This window comes from Corvus cornix, chromosome 8, assembly GCF_000738735.6.
Source record: "Corvus cornix cornix isolate S_Up_H32 chromosome 8, ASM73873v5, whole genome shotgun sequence".
NCBI lineage: Eukaryota > Metazoa > Chordata > Aves > Passeriformes > Corvidae > Corvus > Corvus cornix.
This window is the reverse complement of record NC_046338.1, coordinates 29,818,200-29,843,901: the sequence shown is the minus strand read 5'-3', so window position 1 is coordinate 29,843,901 and position 25,702 is coordinate 29,818,200. Positions and strand designations below refer to the sequence as shown.

Sequence of the window (25,702 nt, the reverse complement as noted above, 5' to 3'; positions counted from 1 at the left end):
TAAAGAGACAAAACTAGGGGTTGATAATTTCTCCCAAAGAACAGCATCTCTGTTGATATGATCAAGGTTCTCCATCACTCAATGTTTAATCCTGATTATCCTATAGAGATGTGTATAACAAAATCCAGTAACTATTACTTTTTAACTCCCCAAACACAAATTTCATCAAGGCCTTAATAAATGCTCAGACCTTGCGGATTCCAAGTCCTCTCTCTGGTTTCTAACAATACAATCATATCCAGAACTGGCATGTAAATGTAGCAAAATAACATATTCAGAGAGTCAGTTTGTACCTAATGAAATGGGTATATAAACAAATTTATCTTCTATCCCCTCCAATATTTTTCAGCAGGGAGAATGCTTCTAAGTCCTGCAAATAAAAAAAATCCTAAACATTTCTTTTGAAATACCTAATAGGAGAAGCAGAAAATAGCACTGCCCAAAGGACTGTGGACATGCAATTAGCACTGGTAAATCTACCAAGACAGACTCACTTTCACACTAGAGACGGGGCAGGCAAATGCACTGAATTAATTTTTCACAACAATGAAAAGAAGGAGAAAGGTATTTTTAGAAGTGAAACAGAACCAAGCTTAGTTTTAAGACAAACTCTCACCTGAGACCTCCTCCTTCCAGAATTCCTACCAGTAATTCCTCTTAGCAAATACACATACAAGAACATCTAAACCCCAAATAAAGGGGCAGGAGTAAGGCAAGAGCCTGGGATGGTAAGGAAGTTGCAGAAAGCAGATTAATTACTTTTTTTAGCAGCTGTACACTCTGGGAGCCACAACATATATACCCAACCAGCTGAGTCTGCTATGACTTGTACAGATGTAACTTCATTTGTCTTTCAGATAAAAGAGAACCAATGATTGAACATAAACACCTAAGTTAGAACAGCAACACCACGGCCCATGTTGGGTACTGGAACTGAGCAGCTCAGTGACCAACAAAATAGGGGCCTTGCTCAGAAAACTGAAAAAATACCTGAAATTTTTCAGAACAGAAAACTACTCAACTCTATTGCATTCAGCATTATTTAGAGACTTCTTTCTGCATATAGCTCCACAATGATTCAAAATCTTCCTTACATCAAAAAGTAACCAAACAAGTTATTTTTTAAAATAAGTATATTATTATAAATGATGACATCATTTGCCTGTTTCTGTGCAACTACTGAAAAACATTCCATTTGAGGGAGTACATTATCCTAAACCTCCTTGCTTGCCCTGTGTGGGATATTTCTTGTCCTCTTGAGTAGCCTCACTGAAAACTCTTCCCTTTGATTGCAAATCCTCAATCTTATTAATAAAATCAGTAAATACTACCTGGAGCCCAGATTATTTCCATTACTAACACCAATGGCAATGAGGCTGCTGCCTCATTTTACCCAGCTTCAGAGCAGAGCACAACTCTGCCTCAGCTCTGACTCAGACATCCTCATTTTACCATCATTGTTCTTCCAACTGTCAGGCTGAGCAGTGCTCTAAATCATTATTGCTCTTGGTTTTTACTTTTAGTTCTTGATTTTAACACAAAACACAACTGCTTTGCTAGGAAAAAAAACCAGTTTTCTACATAATCATGTAAAATTTTCCAAGCCTTTTGGCACAATGGGGCATCAGAACTGTGGAGAGATCCATGTGTTAGAGAAGATGATCAGCAGGCAACTGAACAAAGTAATACAGAAGTTCTCAACACAAATGGGGAATATGATAATAACTATTAAAATTTGTGCAACAGCTGTAACATTTTATTTAAATTGTGTATGTATATATATGTGATATGTTAGATACCAAAGGAATGTGAACAGTGTAAAAATTAAAAGGAAAACTATATTAACATTTGACTTGTAAGGAAAAAATGACTGACTGTAATTAAGACAAATGACTACACTACATTTCCATTTAGCATACAGAACATTATACATTGTCACTGGGTTTGGAACATTTTATGCTAAAATCTTTCTTAAAGCAGACAGGTGTCATTTCCACTTAACTGTGCTTGAATCTCCTGGCAGTAGTACGTGCATTAAATATGACCAATGTTAACAGGAATAAAGGTTATTTTCTTTTAGACAGTGGCATTCAGAAGAAGTAATTTTCTCTTAATTGGTTTCTGCCTACGAGCACCTACTCTGTTGGAGATGAGAGAGGCAGAGAAGCACTGCTGCCATGCAGTACACCAACAGCGTAGATGGTTTGTAACAAGAAATGAAGATGAGACATTTGAAAGTCTACTGACACTCTTATGGTATAAATTACTAAGCAGTTTCTGAGAAAAACTGAAGTTACTTTAAATAATTACTAACATAAAGTCATAAAATTGAGGTAAACTAAAGTTGACAGATTTCATTTTCCTGCCCCTCCTTAAGACAATTAACTCTCTGCTGAAAGGAATCTCCTTGATTTCAGCAAGCAAACAGCCTCTATTTCCCTCTGGCTCCTCAGCAGTAGCCTAAGAGCATCCCGGGTGGCACCTACTCTGCAATATTTTCGTTTATTTTACTGGCCAAACTGAGCAATCATCTCAGATAAAGCACAACCATCTACAGCCAGCATCATCCCCATCACACTCATGTTCCTGCAGCAGTGCCCAGCACAGCTCAGAGGCTCCTTCATCTGCCTCCTTGGGCAAAGGGACAAACGCATGACAAGTGTGACACGGGAGGCAGGAGAAAAGCTCCTTCAGACCTGTGGCCTATCAGTTATTCCCTCCTAGTACAACAACCAGAACAGGACTTGCCAACACAGGAACTACCAGACCACTCAAGCTGTGCCTGTGCCTTCTTCTCCTCTGCTTTCAGTCCCGTGTAATTTAAAGTTCTGTTCTGTGGACTGTAAACGGCCGCATCAAAAGCTAAGAGCAGCAATGTCCAGAGGAATCCTCACACAGTGCTTCAGATAACAGCAGTCTATTACACACTCCACTTTCAACATATTTATTATCCCTTCTCTTTATTCTCCCAAGTGTTTTGTTGTTGAATCAGTTGAGCAGGCTTCAGGGAACTTTGTCTTCCCCCTGAAAACATGCTCTGTTTCAGTACCTTTAACAGCAGTGACTAAATGCTAGCACTGACACCACTCACACACCATCTTGTGATTCAGAGTGTTCAAGGGTATTGTTTCTGTTTCAAATCTGTTTGAAAAAGCTTCACCACCACTCTTCGACCTCTCCTTTATCTTTCCAGTTCTCCCATACCGGTAGCAAAAAATCCCAAGGCTGCTTTCAGTGCCCAATTACAGAACAACATTATCCTCTAACTGCCTAAGACAGCTTTTCATGAAACCTGCTCTCACCAATACATCACTACTAGCGATGCATTAAAATGTATTTTTAGCCTCATTTCTTATGGAAATGAATCTTTCCCACCTACTCCAGCTTTCTCTCAGTTTGTATCTCCTTCCAATACCCATGGCCAGGGGCAGCAGGAGGTCATTTTCACTGACACATACAGGAAAAGAACTTGGCATTTTTAATTGTTGCCCGTTTTAATGTTGTTAAAAAAACCTGTTTCTGACCAGTAGGTCAGAAAAAGAAAACAAATTACTTCAAAATCTGTGTTTTCACTAAATCCTTGCCTCTACAAATCTGTCCTGCCCAGCACTGATGGCAAATGCAACACTTGCTGTACCTGTGAATATCCAGCTACTTACTTACCAAAACCCACACACGTATTTCTCAAAGGCTGGAACACTACATTTAGAGTGGGGGTTTTTTTTATTTCTGTGGGGGTGGTCCTGAGGGCTTGAGTAGAGGTAGCTTGGGAGGTTAAAATCCATGACAAAAAATCACCCTTGTTTTAAATTTTGGCCAAAACTTCCTTCTTTGTTGCTGTGTACACACTTCTGTTTCATATTCAGGTAACTCTGAGCAAGTTGCTCTTGCATCAATTTCTTCTATGTCACTTTTCTTATTTTTCTAAGACTGAAGTTAGTTCTCACATAGTAACGTACAGCACAATTTCTTTCACAAAGGGAACCATAATTACGCCCCTGTCCACAGGTTTGTGCCTTCATTTCTTTTACTTTTGTGGTCAGCTGTGTTTTAATCATTATTAAAACAAATTAATTCTGCTCTTTCCTTGATAACTTCAAGCACTTAGTTATTCTTTTGGGGAGGACAGGAGGACTGAGACCTTTGCTTCTATACCTACATAGCAGACAGTAAAAGGCACGTGACAATCAACAATAATCAGCATCATCTGCAGCACGAGGCACCTGGAGAACACCACTACAGCAATCAGGACGGATCTATTCACAGGAATAATGTCTTTTCTCAGTTCCCTGTTTTGAACAACGCATCATGACTTACACCACAAACAGGGCTTCAAAGCCTTACATTTATTTCCAGTTAGTAATTCATCCCCCTCCACGTTCTCCATAAATACAGCACCAACACAATTTATCGCTCATATAACCTTCCCATAAGCAATACTACAACAATCCTATAAACCACTGATTTAAGCCTCCACAGCCACATCCATGTCAGTATTAGAATTACCCTGTTGCTTTACTCAGGCTTTAGAAAGCTGTATGTAAGTGGTGAAACATTATTTCCTGCACTAACAACCTAGACTCTTACCAGAATTCTACTGCCCTGACCATATAGCTTGGATGTTATTCCCATCCTCTTACCCACCTAGAAGCGCCATAAACGTGAACAATTTACTGTAATTGGAAGCCTGGGAAGTGTGGTTGAGTTGGTATCAAAAAGTCCCTTTTTGCAACTGTACAGTATTTCTTTTAGGATGGTTAACAGAATGACACTCGGTTCAGTCAGAGCACACAGCTACCTCTGCCAAAGGCTGCAGCATCCATGAGATTTTAGAACACTGCCTGTAACAAAAGGAGCTGCTGAACACTTGCCTGCTTTACACTGAAGCATGCTGATGCCCCAGGATGGAGTTTTCACACCACTCTTCTGATTCTTCAAATTATTTTTACGGGGACAAACTTGTCACTAATGTCAGAGTAAGATTTTTCTCACTGGTTTTTGTTCCAAGGTATTTTTGGGGTCGATCTGTACAAAATGCAGCCTCATCAGAAGCAGAAGTTTTCTTCACACTCTAAGGAGGAAAATTTCCAAACTCTGGAAACTGGCCTGTCTGGTTATCCTGAGAAATGCACTGACAGCTTTCCTGAGAAAGCCTTTGCTAAGCTTCCAGTTTCACAGAATTACAGAATCAATTAGGTTGGAAAGGACCTCCAAGATCATCGAGCCCAACCTAGGAACCATCCCCACCCTGTCACCCAGCCCAGAGCACTGAGTGTCACATCCAGTGGTTCCTTGAACAGTTCCAGGGATGGGGACTCCACCACCAACCTGGGCAGCCCCTTCCAATGCCTGACCAGCGCTTCCGTGAAGAAATTCCTTCTGAGGTCCAATCTGAACCTCTCCTGGCTCAGCTTGAGGCTGTGTCCTCTTGCCGTGCTCCCTACAAGCCAGGAAAGTAACAGTACTAATTCTAGCAAGGCCCTTCTTCACACAGTCCCATAAAAGCTTGGAATTGTGTGATTGGTGGGGACAATACGAAGAAATGGAGTTCTAAAACTTCATTTTTTTTAAAATGCATCAATCATCTCCACAGAGTTACATACCTGGCCCACTAAAGACATCGGTTCATTCCTTGGACAAGGGATGCTGCTGATCACTCTGGTGCAGTCTTGCCTCACACCAAGAATTCCCAGGGACTGAGCAAACAAGGTGTTCCCAAGCAACAGTTTCAGCTGATGCTTTTCTAACCCTGTTTCACAGCTATTATTGCTCAAATCAAGATAGCACATACAAATGTAACAGTACCAGCCTCTAAGAAAACTCCTATGTCTAACAGAATTGTTTTGGTACATAAACGGTGGAATTGGAAAACAACAGAGTGAAAGAATGGATGTTGTCTGCTTCTTGACATTAACAAGAAGTTAAAAAAAAAATTCTCTACTGGATGATGGAAAGAGATAGGAGAAAAAATGTCTGTTCCAACAGAGCAGAATTGTGATTTATTGCCACCCATTTGTTAGCTGCTATTTTATTTCTTATACCAATCTCGCATCCAACAGATGAAGAGCAGTGTAAGTCACCCACCCTATCAGCCATCCTGGACATCAGACAAAGTAGGACTGCTGAGTTTAGGAGCACAGCCAACTTAAAAAATAACTTTAATGGAAACACAGCCCAGCAAGACCAAGCCCTCCATGAGGGTGCAATGGGTGCCACCACCACGCAAGCAATGGCAAAGAGGCTCCAGCATTTGCTTCTTTTGATTTCATTTACCCCCATATTGTTCAACCTTTCACCCATGTTTTTAATCCAGTTAAAATCTCTCTTTTGGAGCAGAACTCTGAGTCTTGCAAATAGTTTTTGTTGATCAAAATCCTTCTTGGTTTGCAACTGCTTTCGGTTAATTGTTCATGCTGTGGAGACTTGCAGTTCCCAACTTAAACTAAAAAGCAGCAGTAGAAAATGTGCTATTTGACACCTTGCTATCAGGAGGAACCACCTAAACACACCTTCGCAAAGAATTCAAACTTCCTTTAGTTTCAGTCCCCTCTTACAACAGCTCTTTCTCTCTTCCACTCATTCTGCTTCCACCCACAATGCTCTCAGGAGAACATGGAGCACTGCTTGCTAGAAAAGCCTGAAAAAACCTGGCTACAACTACATGGAAAAGGCAGAATCAGAAAAAGAGAAGAATAACAAAATAAAAAAAATTAAATATATATATAAATGAATGAAAAATAGGAAGAGTGAAAACAACCCATTAAATTTAACTGGTAACAGTATTTCTGTCAGTAGTGTAACCATCGGTTCCAGGGACACAACATAACACTCAGAAAGTAGATTTAGATTAAATAACTGTAATCCCTATCTTGACTAAAAAAATGATTCTCATGTAATGTATATGTTAAAAGAAAATAATCAATTTTCAGATCCCAGTAAGTCTACAGACTATCTGTGAAGACTGTTTACTTGATGTAGTAAGAACTCCACAGTTGTTGCATTACCTATATGAGATTTTGGGTTGCTCAGCAATCCTGAAAAATCAGGCCAGATCTTTTTAGGAGCTTCAAGTGAGTGTTTGGGAATTTTACCTTAAATCCCCAGGTATCCAAGTGCTGTTCTATCTCTGCTACACCTCAAAAAGGATCACAATATCCAAAGCTCTAAAGGCTGTGAGATAGAATTTTTGTCTCCAAAAGTCCTCGCTGTTCTTGATTAATTATTGCCACTCTAACAGCCATTTGAGAATGACCTTTAAATTTAAAGATCTTTCCCTGTGGGTATCTACCTTGTAATACTGAGGTTTGGAAGAGGAGCAGTGAGGTTACTGATAGGCCAGGAAGAGGGAACCTCTGAGAGGCAACCAGGGAGCATCAAGAAGTGCAAAATTGATTAGAATCCATCTGGATATTGGTCATATCTTCATAATTAGGGGGGGGCGGGGGAGAAGGTGGATTTCTCTTAGATAGAGAATTTATACCTGAAATACGAAAAAATATTAGTTGAAGGTTAAAGAGTATAAAGAGAACATAAGCTTAGAGACTGAGAAGGTGCCAGAACAGATCGAATCGGGATCATCAGGTATTTTCTTCAAGATAAAAATAATGATGCACAACCAGGAGAAAAAGTGGCTGCTCGAAGCCGCCAAAAAAAAAACAATCTTTTTTTTCCTAAGCAATTTTTAGTAAAAAAATTTAGTAATTAATAAAAATTTAGGAATTAAAAAAGCAACAAGCTTTTCTAAGTAATCTTCTCCTTCACAGGTCTAAATAAATTATATTAATAGGAAAAAAAAGAAGAAAATTAGAGAAATCAAACCCAGTAAAGGTGAATATAACTAAGTTACTTCTCTTTTCTTTCACTCTCTGCCCTACTGAGAGAAATAAATTAACTAATCAGAAGTGTAAAAAACCAATTGCTCCACAAGCCAATATTTGATAACAATACAAAGAAACACCCTCACAAATAAGGTGAAGGTTTTAGGCAAAATACTCTGCTCACACTTCAAACCTACACCTTTCCACAACTTCCCACACTGGCTGAAGGGAATTAATGCTTTGCAGTATCAGTCTCACTGAAAACCATTTTGTCATTGAGGGGTCAGTGCTGGCAAAGGATGACTCTGGTTGTGCTTTGTTCTGTTTGCTTCAAGGTTTCGGTAACACCAACTGGATGAGTTCCAGTCCCAATCTGGAGTTCATTCCACGCTCCCAGATGGGATCTCTGCAGGTGACAGGGTGAGGAGGAAGGACATTCTCCTTCACCCTAGCTCAGAATGGATTTGTGCCTTTCCCTAAACACAGATTTACCTCCTGTGAGTTCCCAGCTAATAACGAAATGAGTGTGAATTGAACATTGCCCGTTTTTACAGCCTCTCACTATGTGTTTGAACAATATTCCTTGTTCTAAAAACAAGCCATCAAACCAGAAAGAAGAAAAGTGCCCTTTCTATCAGTGTTGAAAGCAAGTTTTCAGACATGCTGCTTTATCAAAACTACACATCTGTTAGGAGAAGTAAACAACTGGGTCAAAGTTAGTGACAATTTTCTAAATGTTACGACTAAAATAATTATAAATATTACAAATATGTATTTTTACATACATATTCAGAGCGATGATTTTGCTGCCAATCTTCCGAACCAGGCCTAAAAGATTGGAATAGTTACCAAACCAGGATACAATTCCATGGCACAAAATACTGAATTCCCATTCTAACTGTGAATTCATCGAACTCCAAGAAGAATGAAATCTAAATATACCACAATGTATGCTAATATTGCCCTAATTTTGAGTGAAACTGATTAATAAGAAAGCAGGTCAACTCAAACACTGCCAGAGATGCTGCTGCAAAGAAGCAAAAGTGAAGAGATTAAATCAAGATAAACCATTCCATCCAGTTCTAACAGCAAAAGCCACAGGCTGAACTTGACTTAAAGGCATGAGGTTATTTTGTTGTGGACGATCAAGGCAGAAGAAGAATAAACTGAAGTGTGGCCAACAACCTTCTGTTATGCACAAAGTTCTCACAGGATGAAAAAAGGCTTCTTGTAGCAGCAGTCAAGGAAGCAAATATCTAACAAAAGTTCTACACACCATAAAACAGTTAGAGAACATTTTTCTTTTTTAAGATTACAGTCTCATATAAATAGAAAATAAGGTTTTTCAGAAAAAGTCCCCCACACACTCCCTATAGCAGCTGAGATTCCAACTCTAATTTTGATTTTTCAAACAGTCCATCAGACAAACTGGACAGCAACAGATGACAGCAACAAAAGTAAGTCCGAATCAAGATTAAATCTCAATCTTTCATCTAGTCATGGAATGGTTTAATGCCTTTTATATTCATATGGTCATATTTCACTTCAAGGAAAAATGGCCAATATCCCATTAAATTAAACAAAATCAAAGCAATGCAATTAGGCGGAAAGAGAAGGCTCGACAAAGAAACTAAAATAAAATTTAGCCAAACTCTTTGGAGATACAAAGTAGAGATACAAAGTTTTTAAAAGTGTAACTCAAGGCTATTATTTGAGCTGTTCTGGGTTTACCAGAAACAATCTATATTTAAAGGGTTTTTGTACTAATGTGAAATAATATCACATAATATTCCTAGAAGTAGTGTTTTTACATGCCTGAGAAAATTATGCTGTTGTCAAATCCTGCCTGTCAACTGGCTTATTCCAAAAGCAGACTGAAAATGTGAAGTGCAATGCAACAAAGGAGAGCTAAGTGCTCTTTCTCCCTTCCCTCTTTCATGGTCTGTGATTTTTCAGCAGTATTTTTAAACAGAGATGAGAGATGGGATTTTTGGTACAGATGTTCACACACTGTCTCCAGCCGAGCACACAAACACAGAGGCACATTTGTTTCATTAGCAATGCCCCTGCTCCACTCTGGGCTGCTGCGAAGGAGATCTCGTGAGTCGTGTGTGTAGCTCCCAAAAAATCAGGATTTAGGGCTTGCCATATCACTGCTAGGCTGAATATGCAAAACTGAGTCAAATTTCCTTAAAGTTCCTGGGTTCCCCTGAGGGAATGGGAATTTTCTGCAGAAGGAATGAAGGGTTGGACCAAAATGTACATAAGTAACTATGCTAACATACAATCATACTGAAAAGCTACAGAAATGCTTCTGGATAAAAAGATTGCCAAGTCTTGATGATTTCTAGACTGCAAACATTGTTAGGAGACATATTAGAAACGCCTGCCAGTGCCCACACCTTCCTTTTTCAGTATTTTAAATTGTCAGTGACAACAGTATTTCCAGTATGGTAACAGAAAAAAACCCTACAACATAATCCAAATACCCACCTGAAATTTCAAAGTTTTCTGTACAAGCACTTTTCTTTTCAAATAGTAATTACTTTATGAGAAAAAACCAAAAATACTCATGGTCTTGCTGGCTTCTGCAAGCATGATGAGAAATTCTGCTCTAAGAAAACAAAAAAGACAAACTGAGTCGTCAAAATAACTTAAACGCTGACATCCCAAACTGCAATTTTGCCTGACATTTTCCCATCTTTTCCACAACATGAAGAAGAGCAAGATGATTCAAGCTAGCCTGAAGGTGCAGGAGTACATGGAGCTGCAACACGGGAAAACAAATCTGAGCACAGAGAATCCACTTCAGGATTTAGGCACTCAAATCTAGCAAAGGATTGACCAAGAATGCACCTTAAAAAAAAAAATCAAAAAAAAAAAATCACATTTTATTCACAGAACATAACTACCAATAGTGGTTTTAAAAGCAAATGAGAAAATGTTATTAGGGTCAAACCTATGTTAACTGATCCAATTTTAAAATGAAAGGAGTAGGATGGAACAGCCTTCCTCTCTAGAAAACTAGCAAGGATATATAGTTTTGGAGATTTGCTGACAGGCAGAGCTGTTTCCAGTTCTATAAATACAGCAGTGACAGTTCTTTCCAGATCTAGTTTGAGTTCTGGTTTCTTTTCTCGATAGATAACACATTATTTCAGAAAACAGATAACATTCTGCTGATTAGGAGTGGAACAGTGTTGTTGGACTGGATCCTCATCACAGCTCATTAAGGTACTTGCCTCGACTTTGCTGTTACTTCATTATTAACTTTGGGGAGTACAGAAGTACTTGAGAAAATGCCAGCTGGTTGTTGGGAACTGCAAGCTGTGTGTCAGCCACACAGGCTGTCAGGGCAAAGAAATTTTATCACTGATTTTTTTTTCTTGAATACAACACGGCAGTCCCCTTTCTTTTATCCTGTAGGTTTGATACAACAAGTTGTGGAGGACTTGTTGGACTTCTGTTGAACCAACTGCAGACTGGTTGGGGTACTCGACTTACCCATGTGGAGTGTCAGCAACCCTACTCTTGCAGCATCCCTTTGGCTTCTAAAAAGTCCTGCTATTGAGATAGGGTTAAAAAGCCCTTTCTGCTATGACTGCCCATCAAACAGCTTGGCTCTTAACTACTACATATATTTTTTTTCCCAAGTAGAAGTATATCCCCAAATACTTGATCTCAGAACTAGCAATATAGTCCCCTTCACAACTGCTTGTTGGTGCTTTTCCAGAAGGTGTTTTGTTTCCCTAGCAAGGAAAGCTGGAGACAGCTGATCATCCTGACACTTCTCTCACTGCCACCTTGCACACACATACAAAGACACACAGCCACAGATGTTCATTTCTCACTCACAATTTTATTCAGAAAAAGCAGCTGAAGTAAACTGGGCGTTCTATTCCTGACAGACCAAATGTGAAAAGGAACATCCAGAGTGAGTAAATGAGAAGCAGTAAGGATGTACTGAGAGAAGAGAGCAGGAAGGTAAGAGCAGACACTGTGGGTCTGCCCGTAGTTGCCCTGGCATCAACCCTGGCTGGGACAGCAACTAGGAGCAGATGCCTGAGGATGAGGATAAGAACAGGGCAAACATCCTCGGGCATACAACCTCCCCCACCACAGTCTCCCAGCCTCGGGTACTCTGCAGCACATGGACTCTCAGGCCAGAAGCACGATGATGACAGCATTTAACACACTGTTCCTCCCTAAACTCTCCTGAATTTTTAACCCGTGTCAGCTTTTACGTCCAGAGAGTCTTTGGTCAGTGTCTCCCATGATTCACTGCACACACAGTTTGTTTTCATAGTGGGTACTTATGCCCAGTTCTCCCCCAGGACAATCCCAACCCCACAGATTTCTCAAACTCCCCTGTACCTTAATCCTCCTTTCTAAGTTGGAAAATCCTAGAGAATTTAACTCTCCTCTAGAGAAAAAGAGTTCCTTTGCCACTCCTCAGAATTCCTTCCAGCTGTGCTACCTTGGGCTAGTTACATCTGGGATTCAAGGTCCAGGCACATCATGGTGATGGTAGAGATGATTTCTAGTAATCTTCTTAATTATTTTTATAACTACTAATATCTCAACATTTCTTGGTAAGCCATGGCTCATTAAACTACCATCTCTATAATGTAACTTACAGAAACCCAAAATCCCTTGACAGGAAAGAGATTCAATTCATTTTATTACTGCATGAAAAGCAAGACCTGCTTTTCTTCAGAATTGATATTTAATCTCTTGAATTTCATCTGCCCTTGAAATCCAAATCTTTCCCAAAACAAATTATCAGCAGGTATTCCTCACATACACCACATTTCAAATGTCTTTATACCAATGTAAAGAATTTTCATCTTGGTATATTTTTAAACAAAATCAATACCATTATTACAAGAGCACTTCGTTATGATTTTTATTTTCAAATTACAGGCATTACTAATGCAATGAATTTCATAAAATAAGATGATCACTCAAGTCCAATTGTACCAACGACCAACCATCACAGACATTCTTTTCCCAAAAAAGGGAGGGGGTAAGTGGACAGAACTTCCAGCAGCACTTAAGCAATAACCTTCCTGTTCCACCATCACAGCCAGAGGAAATACAACAGACACATAAATTATCTCCATAAACCCCATCCAAAATACTGTTTCACCACCAAAATAGTTTCTTTAGTTAGCAACCTTTACAAACAAAATCAGAGGCAAATGTTTTAGCCCAACAGAGGATGTTAGAGAACTTGTTATCTGTCACTGAGGCTCTTGCCAAGACACCTGAAATCTGGTAAACAAGGTACAGCAAGACTTCTTTCAGATACAATGGAATGCAGCCTAAGTACATTTCAGACTGGATGCAGTTCCCTTCAAGGACATGACCTTTCCAATACTCCACAGAAGTTTTTACATGAGTCAAGTGAAGAACACAGCTACAAAATGGCAAAATTGGATTGAAAACTCTAATTTAAAATTGAACTTCAAAAACCCAAAAGCCAGAGATCAAGTAAAGCACAGCCAGAAAAGGAAAATGATGAATTGATTACGAGCTCCCAAAGTGAGAGATCACAGAAAACATGTGAGTCCTGAGTTGAAAAATCAAAAATCATGAACATAATTTCATTAGGGCAGCACACAGTTCTGCTTACATGTGTCAGACTTCTTTCTTTTCTGTAGAGCATCTTCATAAACCAACATGAGATAATTGCCTGGACAGTATCAAATATCCAGTATGACAGAGAGAGTAGTTTTGGATAAACATCTTGCATTTACAGCCTGTGTTTGCTGTCTTGGCTTTGGCAATTTCAGCACACACTTAGAACATACCCAACTTGAGCCACAAAGTGCTCCCCAAAGCCCTTGAAATGCATTAAAAGCTGCCACTGAAACCTTGCCATTCTATGACTATTTACAATCCTTATGCACACACAGTTGCATTAAAACTCCCTACAAAAACTGCAGTGCCTGAAAAACTACCTGATCATAGTAAAATTCTCAAACGAAGATCCTTCTGGCCTGCTCAGGGCACAGATGAAAACCAGACTACTCTGTTCTTGACCTAATAACAGTTCATTACTCACAGCATATAGACCTCTCTTTTTAAAATTATAACCAATTTCCTTACCATTAAGAACTCAAATAAACACAGCTCTGCAAAGTCTTGCTGGGGCAGTTTAAGGCATTATTGCCTTCAGCTGTCTCCCACCCCATCTGTAGAGGACTAACTTCACCAGTAAGAGTTTACGCAGAGGACAGACAGGTGCTTCAGCCCTACCCACCACTACCCAAAACTGAGTTTGTGCAGAGCTGCCCATGACCCCAAACAACCAAGATATGAGGAGGTTCAGCCAGTGTCTTTCCTAAGGCAGAACAAATTTACTCTATCTTGGAAAACATCATTTGTCCATTTACGATTCTAAATTCAGTTGTCCCACAAGAACTTTTCGTTAATACCTGCACAAGCATAAACAACAGTGGAGAGGTGATACAAGGAGTGGAAACCCTCACCTGCGACAGGTATTTAAAGATGTTCCTGCCTAAAGTGTATGAAATTTGAAGTAGTACATGTTTTCACAAGTGACTTGGGACCCTCTGTTATACCTGCCCAAACCACTACCCTATCCCTCATTTAAATATCTCATCAAATGGACTTCTTCCATGATGAGAAGAATTTCTGCTTATTTAAATAATACACAGAAGGAGGGAAAAAAAAGACATTTAAAGAAAACAAAGAAAAAAAGAGTAATGCTGTCAAGATGCACAAGTGCCCTCACATGTCAGATGACACTGTCATCTCTGAGCTTCCCCTTCTCAAACCCCTGGTGTTTGTCTCTTTTCCTAACACTGCCAGCTGCACATTTTAGATTGCAAGCTTTGAGGCAGGGATCAACATCGCATAGGAAAGAAGAAACTCTTTTCCCTGGTAATCACTGCACTTAGAAAAGTTTCATTTTGCTCCCAGTCACCTTTTTTTTTGTCCTATAAGCACCTTTTTGGTGCTTATAACGAAAACCCTGCAGTGCTGGTGTCACAGCTCCAGAGGGTTAAGTCTGGCAGCAGATGGTGTAAGACTGGGATAAAGTCCCAAAGATTTTACTGCCAGAAATTACTCTTCCTAGCCACTGGCCAGTGCAGCTGAAAGCCCTAAGGTTTCCTTACATTCATCCTACCGTTCCTAGTACTTGCACAAAGGAGGAGCCCGAAGAAATTATGGATGCGAAAGTGAGGGATTTCCGGATTTTCTCAGGGCTGTGCTGGGGCATGGAGCCGTTAACAGCTTCTTCTCCATTCACATCCCACTCCTTTAGCACTTACAGCTCATGGAGCTCAGGGGATTGTCCTAATATCAGATGGGGAAAGGAAGAATTTCTTTACAGAATGACGAGAAAAATCCGTGTGTAGGAATCTCCTCTTGAATAGCCTTCTACATCGCTTTCATCCCATCAACAATAATGGCATAGACTTTGGTTAACAATTAAAAATGCTGAGATCTATGCATAAGTTCAGCACATACTTAGAAAAACATTAAATATGTCTGTGTAAAATAGGGGGGAAAAAAAAATCAGGTTTTACTTGACCTCTGTATTTGGTTTAGCAAAACACATGTAATCTTTGGAAAGTGCTATCTTTAAGCAGTGTTCCAGGCAATGCTGCAAATGACAAGAAAACACTACCTCAGTGATGCTGCCACTTCTGGAAAGGTCTGCAAAGTAATTGGCATCTGGTTAACAAAGCAGTTAATGGCTTGGTTTGGCCATTCAAATGACATATATGAAATTTTTCAATGAAAAAAACCCAACAAAATCAATCAAATTCAGTTCTTCGGTAGAAAGATGCACCATTCTATCCATAAAAAAAGAGCCAGAGGGAACAGCGGGCAGGGATGAAGTCAAAAGGCTTAAACTTCTCCTTTTGGTGACAGGGACAATAAAACTAAAGAGCTGCAAATCAGCTGGTCCCGGCGGATGGCTGGGGAGGCCACTGCCACCTTCACTGACATTGCTCCCCCTGCTGAACCTCTGGCACTGCTCCCTGGCAAACTCAGCTCCAGGACCATGGGGCTGCCCAGCGTGCTGCACCTGAGCTGGAGAGCTGCTAAAGGGATATTCCCACCCTGGAACAGCAGCGACCTGGGCTCAGAGATGCAGATCCCCGGCATTCCAACACCAACTTTAAAAAATAAAGCATCTGTATACTCACGTGTTTAGCTACAACTATAATATGGAAAGATAAAAGAGCTCCACGTTGAAATGAAATAGCTAATGAAATAACTCCTCATTAAAACTCAATTTCTAATATCGACTGCTAAGTTAATTTACCCATAAAAGGACATTTTACTACTTTTGCTGAGTGTAAAAACTAAGTGTACTCAAGGACGTTCTATTGCCAAACACTAATGAATGAAAATTAATCATTAACCAATAAAACCACTGTTTTTAAAAGGTCTTCCTAAACTACCTGTGAAGGCAGCTCAACAAAGCAACTTTTCCCAACTTTTCAGCAGAGGAAGCACAAAGACTGCACAAAAATAAAACTGGCACAGTACCTCATGCTTTACTGAATGTAATTACAAAATGGATTCTTAAGCAGAAACAGGGAAAGAATATCTTACTATAAGACAGTAAGTAAACCTTCAAAGATAGCAATGTGTTTTTCATCACTACAGTTCCCTTTCCCTTTAAAGAACAGCATTTTAAGAAGAAATTTACTCAGCCAGAAAATAAGGAAGCACATAGAATTTGGTGAAGAAAAAAACACCTTTCTGGTAGTTCTTTTGCTGCCATTACACCATTGTTTGGACTTTTCCTTGGGCTGCAGACATGACATTCCAAAAATGGTAAGGCAATCGACCTTGACATTGCCCCTGGTGTGCTGCAAGCTAAGTATCCCAGAGAAATGTAACAGCACAACATAATCTACCCGCATAAAGGAGTTTTTCATATATATATATATGTGTGTGTATATATATTTATTTGTTTTACTTATCTATCAGGCATATAGCTTCATTTCTTCATTTTGCATTTTACAGCTGTTTCCTTTTCATTACCTGTATTATCAATAATGACTTTTTCGCATCAACTTCTTTAGTCAGTGTCTGGTCTCCTCTTTACCAGGTATTTCGTAAATCATAAAGATCTTCAGGCCCATGAAAGTGGGAGCCAGCTTTAAAAGTATCATTGTTTAATCAGGTTTTCATACAAGAACTTCAGACTTTATATAATGACAGAATGAAAATCCAAAGTGACAGATTGGGTGACTGGAATTTCTGTGACTTTTTTAATCCATTAAAATGCCCAGCGTTCTAATTCTGGAAGAGAATTTAGCAGCAGCTGGAATCCTCAGACAGCATTAGTAAACAGTAATAGAATGTCCCTCAAATAAAAATTTTAGATCATGAATTTAGAAAACACTTCCATAAAATGAAACACACACACTAAATTTAAAGATTCATGTGACTGACCAGATCAAATCTGGTCACCTGGGAAACAGAAAGAAGAAAAGCAATACTTAAATCCACTGAGAATGTTTAATTTGACAGATTCCAGGAGATTATAGAGAACAGATTGAAATGTGAATTTACAGCAGCTGAAATTCAGGGTCCAGGAACACAAAACAGTGTTCTTGCACCAACAACATGAAGCCAATGTTCAACAAAAAACTTTGAAAGGGGGGTGAAGAACCTTGGATCCTACAAGTGAGTTCCAGGGCTTTGGATTTCTCCTATATTCTCTCCCTCCAAGAACAGCCTGAGGAAGAAGGAAATCTCTAGTTGCACCCAACAAATCCACACTGAACACGATGGCAGAGAGGAACATAATGCTACCTGTCCCCTTCAGAGTGAGCAAGCTTTGGGGTGCAGCCCCTGAGGCCAAACCCTACCTGTGACCTACCCTTTTTGGGCAATAAAGCTTGAAGTTGCTGTACATCAACTGCACTTGGCTGAGGTCACACAAACAGGGTTCAGCTAAGGCACAACCGACCCAAGTGAGTTTGCTTGGGTGTTCCTACACATCTGGAGTTACAGTACCACACTCACAACACATCTGCTGCCTGCAGGCTGGGTTCAATAAACATTAGTTCGACTTCAAGCACTTGCTAGAACTTTTCTTGAATTTCAGAAGGTCCCACAGAAACTTGTCACCAGAAATGCCAGTGAAAATGAGAAGCTCTAAGCAGCCAGCTCTGGAGCACAGATATAAAATGACTTGATTGGTAGGAAACCAGCCTTGTGAATTGTGAGAAATAGGATATTTCATTGCTCCTTGCCTAAGTCTTGCCCACTGAGGGCCTACTAAGCAGTAAAAAATGACAAAATAATGACAAAACTAAATGAATCCACATCGTGTTTGTGGAAGAGTTGGGGTTACACAACCATACAGAGCAGCAGCGAGCCAAAAGAGCCTCCCAAAATAAACATCAACTTGTCAAAAGAAGGCAGTAAATACATTCCTGTAGACATGGAGCACTACGAGATCCGTGTGAGGGATACCATTCATTTTTCCCTAAAACCTGTGAGAGCCGGGTGTCAGCAGCAGCTCAGCTCAGCTCCAGGAATGTTTCAAGTCACGTTTGAATCTACTCTGAAGACAAGCAATGCCAGAAACCAGAATAAGAACATTTTAGACATCAAGTAAGCTGCTTTGAAATTTGGATTTGAAATTGTTCACTCGAGTCCTAACCCGAAAGGAACTTCAAGGAGAACAGAGTGTAACATCAGGGAACTAACGCCAAGGCTGAGTTTGATTGATATAATACTACTTTATTCCATTGTTTCAACTTTCTTACAGGGTTAAAAAAATGTACAGGGGTTCAGAACCACCTCAACAAAACAAAGAGTACAGCATTAAGGGAGCTCTAGAGTCAAACCACAAGTGTGCACACGTGGTCAGCTTTCATTACAAAAAGTAATAGGCACAATCTTTACATATGCATTTTGGTGAAAGAAGGAGTAATAGTGCAGTGTTAAAAGGCACCAATAATCAATAATTGGGCCTTTTTAAAAAGCCAATAACCATCTAAGAAAATGATATTTGGTTCAAAGTTATAATTTAAGTATTATATTGACTGACATGCATCTGAACCCCTGGCAATTTATTACACAAACCTAATGTGTGCCCTTGCAAAATCAAAGTCAGTTCCGTACAAAAGGACACACCAAAGCTCTTGGCCTGTATTTAACACTGAACTGTCTTGTTCACCTCCTCTGAGAACACGTGTCTAACAAAGAGCTGCACAGAAGTATTTCTCTTGAAGCAAGTGTGAATTTTTAATCCGGTAGCATTGACCTAGTCCATGTGCTATGAAAACATTAGGCACAATTTACGCTTTCTCTTAAAAAAAATACGCTATGTGCAAGTGAGGTTCACACAACAGACTGACAGCTACAACAGTAAGCTCTTGACATTTCCCAAAGAAAAGGGTTGGTTAGTTTTCATTTTCTAGGCAGTGCTGCACACTGCTGTGTGCCATTATCATGTCTGCATCTGTGGAACCCGTAAGGAAAAGCTTTAGTACACCCTAAAGGACACTACATTGATACTGTGCGCTGATTTAACTGGGTCAAAAGAGGGAACGACTGAAGAAATTGTACATGGGCAGCTGCAGTCAGCCAGCCAGGGAGGGCTATTGCTTCCTGCAGAAAGAATGGTTTGGGACTCAGTTTACCTCACAGGCGCCGTCAACTCACCCACCTGCAGGCAGTGGAATATAAGGGTTGCACAGCATGGAAAAAACGGGGAAATGAGAGGGAGAGCTTCTGTGCAAGTTGTACCGAAACGAGCCAGTTCATCCCAAAGCATCATGCCCAGGGTAGGGTTTATGCATTGCAGATTTTTTGTACAACTGAAAATTGTACAATATGTGAGCAGAGATAGAGCCGATTATTACCTGCAGTACCTACTACAGTCCTCAAGTATATAATTTACGGATAGCTGCATACTGTGGCGTTGATTGCTTCCTCTTAAATCTATTACAATTCTGAAGGCTACAGTGTATTCTGACACAAAGACAACTTGGCTACAAGGGGGAAAAGGTAAGATAGTAACTAACTAATTTGTTTTACGAGGAGCCTCCTCTGATGTGGTAGTTACTCCATGCCCTTTGGAAGATTTTTATTTCTGACTTTCTTCATCATCTCTGTTGAACTGTTCCCCAACAATTTCACAAGAGTTCAGTGACCCTTCTTACAGCTGCCTTTGCCTTTTCCAGGATCCCTTTTAAACTCACTCTAACACCACGGCAAGCTGTTCAAGTAAACATTTCTCTCTGGCAAGTTTCCAGATACCACAAATACTATCAAAACTCTGCACTTGATTACATGTGCCCGTCTTCTTTAAATGGAGCAGGAATTAGCCCGTTTCCTTGGCTTAGGGTCCCGTACATCCCTGTCTTTTGAACACATACAAGATGAACAGATTGTCTCTGACAGTCTCCGCAGTCCCAGCCTGAACACGCTGTTGGAGAGGCTATAAATCACACAGTTGCAGAAACTATTGCTTATAGCAAGCCACGTTGTTAGGAAGGAGAGTGCTGGGTTTTCCAACACCCTCGAGCTTTCCAGCAGAAAGTAAATGATATAAGGGAGCCAGAGCACGTAGAACACACTGGTTATCCGGAACAAAACCATGGCATAGCGGCGGTCGGGGCTGTGCCCAGTCTCCCCAGCAGCATCCCCTTCGTGGTTAGGGAATCGAGCTCTCCGATCACTTATCTCTTTGGTGTGCTGCCGGCAAATTTTAAAGATGTGGAAATAGGTGAAACATATGACAAAGGCAGCAGGAGCGTATAGTAAGCACACGATAAAGCCAGTAAAGTAGGCATTAGTTAGCCAGGAGGTAGCACACCATTCAAAAATATCTCCATGGTAACCAGGTTTTCCCCAACCAAAGAAGGAAGGCAAGAAGATCAGACAAGAGTATATCCAGATCAGACTGATGCAGATTCTCAAGCGACAAGGTGTGACCAGTTGATTATAGGAGAGAGGCTTTGTTATAGCGAGATAGCGATCCACACTGATGCAAGCAAGACATGCCATAGATACGCTTTTGAGCACAGAGATGATGTATCCAAAAACTTGACAAGTCAAGGACTCATGGACACCTGTTGAGTAGTGGAGCAGTGACAAAGTAGGAACCAAGCAGCTGACTCCAACAAAAAGATCAGCATAGGCCATGGTCTGAATAAAATAGCTGGTGGTGTAATGATGCAGGAGTGGAGCACAGTGGAAAACAAATATCACAGTTAAGTTACCCGCAATAATTAAAAACGTTAGCAAGACAATAACGACTGTCTCAAGGATACAGATGTCAACTGCATTGTAGTGACCAAATCCAAGAGGGCAGGAGAGGTGCTCAGATATGTTCATAACACTACTGCTCATATTCAGAGTCCTCCATTCAATCCATCGGGACTGGTTCATGTTTTGTGCTTAGGGAACTGTGCAATCTGAGCCTTAGTGAGCAGGTGACCTGCTGAACAGCAGCTAAACTCTGCTTCAGCGTCTCACGATCTCTCTTTGCAGACACTGCCAGTGCTTACATGTGAGAGGATTAGAGTCCCATAGCTGTTGATGCCTCCTCAGCATCAGTGCATCACCTCTGGCACACCTTGGCTTTAAGGAAAGAATGAAAGAAAGAAAGAGAGAAAGAAAGAAAAGAAAAACAAAAGCCAGAAAGAGAAAGGCCACTGATCAGCTCCTCCAGTGCTCTTGACCCATCTTTAGCAAACACAAGGCACTTCTAAAACAAACAGAAATAAAAACTGACAAAAGAGACACATTCATTTCCCAGGGAAGGAGGGGAGGGAAATCTCTGACTTATTTTCCTGAGAAAGTCAGTTACTTTGGGATATACTGGGGAGAGGGAGAGGAAGGGAAGGAGGAACCTCAGTACAGCTCAGGTTTCCTGGACCAGCAGTTATTGGAGATAATCTTTACGTGTTAGTTTAAATCACAGACTGACTGGAGACTAAAGGAAAAAGTTCATCCTCTAATGCTATCGTTTCTTGTTCAGTTCAGAAGATGGTTCTCCATCTTATCCATGCTATCCATTGGAAAGGTAAGGAAAACATTTTTGTCAAGGTTAATTCCAATAGACTCACCACTATTTGGATATGAATAATGAATTTTATTTAGGGGGAGACAGGTGGGGGATGAGGCAGATTTGTCCTCTGGCTCCCAAGAAAGCAAACATACATCTCACATACAATGAGGAAGATTGTATCTATTCATTTAAAAATGAAAATAATTTAAGAATAGATTTTGGAGACTTATGTCAATATTTACAGTTCCTTTAAACAGTTATAGTCCATTACAATTACGAATGCCAGAATCATAATTCAGTGTCCCCACAGACAAAATAAATCCTCTTGAATTTAATTTCAGCAATGGCAATTTAAAATAATCATCTTTAGAAACTCTGCCATATCTACTATAGTGGCTCAGTACCCAGGAGTTCATAGGTATATCCATGATATTGCTCACCTCTGTAGCAACAACTGAATCATTTCACAAACCCCCACACAACGAGCTCAGAAACTTCCATCTGCATTCTGCTGGGAAGCTAATGAAATGCTGATTTGACTAGAAAAGCTGCCATTGTTTACTACTCCATTATTCTGTTGCTCAGCTTCATCTTCTCAGGGGTTTAAGGTTTCTGTATTTATTAGATGATCTGCATAATAAATAGTTGCTTTAAAAAATTGTTCTTCTATTTGCAGGACATTACCTTGTTCATTTTATTCACAGCTATGGAGAGAGAAAACATTAAAAGAAAGCATCTTCTGTATTCAGTTTTAAGTAAATGCTTGATTAGTTCAGGAATCATTAGGCAGGTAATTATATGTATACAATCTTGGTTTTTGAAAGGCCCCTAAAATGTTAAAACCATCATTAATCCTAGAGTTCCTGAGACTAGAAGACTAGCAGTGAAAATTAATGAATCCACATCAAATGATCTCCAAGGTCATTCAGCTCGCATTTGCTTTAAGTCTCTTTAAAAGTACCAGGATCTCTCTGATGTTTCTGATAGTCCTTGCCGTGTCTTCAGGAGGAATTTCAGATACTAGAAAAGCCAAATGTTCAATTCTGTCGCAGCACTTTGAGAGAAAGCATTCTTTTTGGAGTTAATTTCCTGTCGTGCATCGCCACGCTGTACAGAAAGTCCTTTCAGATTTTATAACATCCCCGAATATTTCCGCCTATTCGCTCCCTTTGTCTATAAGCAACAGAGCACGTACAAAATCACTCCTTTCTCCAATTCCCTGCTAAAGCAATAGAGAAGCTTTCTCACCTACACGCATCCTCACCAGCCGCTATGTCCAACACTTGACAGGGAGTCCTGTTACCGCGGTGCGGCTGGAGCGGCTGCCGCCGCTTCCCCGCTCCCCCCGTGCGATGATTGCCTGCACCTGAGCCGCTCCTCCTCCTCCTCCTCCCCCTCCTCCCGCCGCAGCCCGGAGCGCTGGAGCGGTGCCGGCCGCTTCCCTGCTCCCGCTCCGTCCAATGGCGCCGCCGCCGGCACCGGGAGCGCCAGCGGGCGCAGGGAGCGGAGCAGCGCGGGCAGCGGAGCCCAGCGAGCCGGGCAGCGGAGCCCAGCGAGCCGGGCAGCGGCCCCGACCGAGCCGGGCAGCGGGCCCCAGCGAGCCGGGCAGCGGGCCCCAGCGAGCCGGGCAGCGGAGCCCAGCGAGCCGGGCAGCGGAGCCCAGCGAGCCGGGCAGCGGCCCCGACCGAGCCGGGCAGCGGCCCCGACCGAGCCGGGCAGCGGAGCCCAGCGAGCCGGGCAGCGGCCCCGACCGAGCCGGGCAGCGGCCCCGACCGAGCCGGGCAGCGGAGCCCAGCGAGCCGGGCACCCCGGCGCGAACCGCTGCGCTCCGGGAGCCTCCCGAGGAAGCCAGGAAGTCAACACACCCCTCGCAGAGAGATGTGCATACATAACCCAGGCATAATCTAACAAACCACCGTCGTCACCCCGCTAACGCTGTTTACTCCAACAATCCCACGTTATTCCCACGTTACTAATTGCGCGCACACCTTTTAAGCATCACCTGCTAAGGTTTAGCTTGGTAAAATACCTGCCATAGTTCCACACAAATTTTCTAGTCTTCCTTAAAAGACAAAATTACAGCCCCCTTTTTAATGACGTCCCCTAATTAATTACTTCCAAACTTAACACATATATGTTACAAACTCATCTATACCCGGTTTTGACACTGGACCAGTATTAGTAGTACCCTAACAGCGCCCTAATTGCTTCAACACCGGTTTAAACACAAATACTTGAAACATATTCTTTTCCAAACTGAACCAATTAGCTCAGCTCTCCCCTCCTGCAAACAGATGCAGCTATTCCCTGATTAAGTACTCAGAACTTCTGTTTACTTCGCGCTTCCCAAAAATAAACCCAGTCACAGAAGTACAACCATCAAAGTTATCTTACACAGACACTCCATGCATCCTTAGACACTGAAACAGCAAATTTAGATACCAAAATACCAACCACAGAACAGCATTTTGGGCTATTGTTCAGCAGAAGACGTGTCTTGGTTGGTATAGGAGACTTTAACCAACCAAGTCATTAGAAACTACAGTGATTTAAATCCTTCTAGTTCCAAGGCAAACCAAAGGCAAATTTTTAATAAGCTGCTCCTGAGCTAACATCTTGTATCTCAAGTACTGCCTGGAGCGAATGTCCAAGCCTGAATGACAAGTCTGTAGCAACGTGAAGCAGCACAAACTGCAGCAGTGTAAAAGTGGTTTGCAGTAAGGGCATGTGATCATTCCAAAGTCTTCTATCAGAGGATTTAGGAAAAAATTCAACTATCTCCGATACCTCAGAATGGTAAAAGGCTGCAACAACAGACTTAATGACTAAATTTAGTCCCTGAGCACAGCTTTAAGCCCCAGTTATCCATACCATGGACAGAACAATAGGGAGCAATTTTTATTCCTCCTCTTCCCACCCTTCCTGTGGGGGAGAAGGAGGAGCATAAACAGTGTGCACAGGCATGGCAGTGCCCAGTACTTCTCCCACTTCTCCTTGGGATAGATCGTGGTTGGCACCAGGGATATAAAGGGCCAAAAGACCTGAAAATGGACATTAGGAGCCCCAAAGGTACACAGGGGCATGAGATAAGCAAAGGTACAGCCTGACAAAGCAGACCACAGGAACTACGTGCTTGGTACATCCTGCTCCATACAGATTTAAGGACTGATAACTACTAAAGCTTCCGAATGTCACAGTAACCACTGAGTCACCCTGATCTCAGGTCAGCCCCAGCTGGTGCCTGCTGCGTGTGCCCAGAGTGCTCAGCTCTGAGAACAAGCACTAACAGCAGCCATATGTTTCAGGTCTGCTGCAAGAAACCCAGGCTCTGCTGAGCAGGTAACAGGAAAATCAATGGCAGCCTCTGCTGGCTGGTTCTAGATGCACGTAAAGCATGTCCTCTAAAGAAATTATAGCTAAAGGGACAACGTAAAAAGTAGGGAAGTTTGACTTCTTTGGGAATACGAGCAGGCTTCCTTCACTACCAAAAATCCAGTCATGCTGCAAGCTGCCAGCGGCTTCATCACCTCAGCCACTCGCTATAAACTGCAGCATGCTGACGGCACTAAGTTGTGCTGTTTTACGTATATTTAGAGGCAAGTGGAAATTAAGCAGAAATCAACCAGTCCTGATGAAACTACTGAATTACAGAGGGAATGTTACAAAATGTAGCTGTAGCAGAATGTTGTTAAAAGCTCGATGAGAAAAGTTTTTTTATTTGGAGATCAGAGACACATTTGGGCCTCTGGCACAGTTTTAAACAAAACATGCTTCAGGATTTTGTTTTAATCTGTGTTTTAAGAGAAGAAAGTGAGAAAGAGAAAAGTTCTACTGGAAGAATTGCCTTACTGTCAGCAAG

At 41.2% G+C, this 25,702-nt stretch overlaps 2 protein-coding genes across 8 annotated transcripts in view; both read right to left on the bottom strand.

The window, feature by feature from the left end:
- Positions 1–25,702, bottom strand: part of RABGAP1L (RAB GTPase activating protein 1 like) — a 243,198-nt gene that overhangs the window by 141,779 nt on the left and 75,717 nt on the right. The window lies entirely within an intron of this gene.
- GPR52 (G protein-coupled receptor 52) lies at positions 12,711–21,315 on the bottom strand. Its single transcript, XM_010406324.4, has one exon. It carries the CDS (start codon positions 21,219–21,221, stop codon positions 20,136–20,138), a length of 1,086 nt encoding a protein of 361 aa, XP_010404626.1. The 5' UTR covers positions 21,222–21,315; the 3' UTR covers positions 12,711–20,135.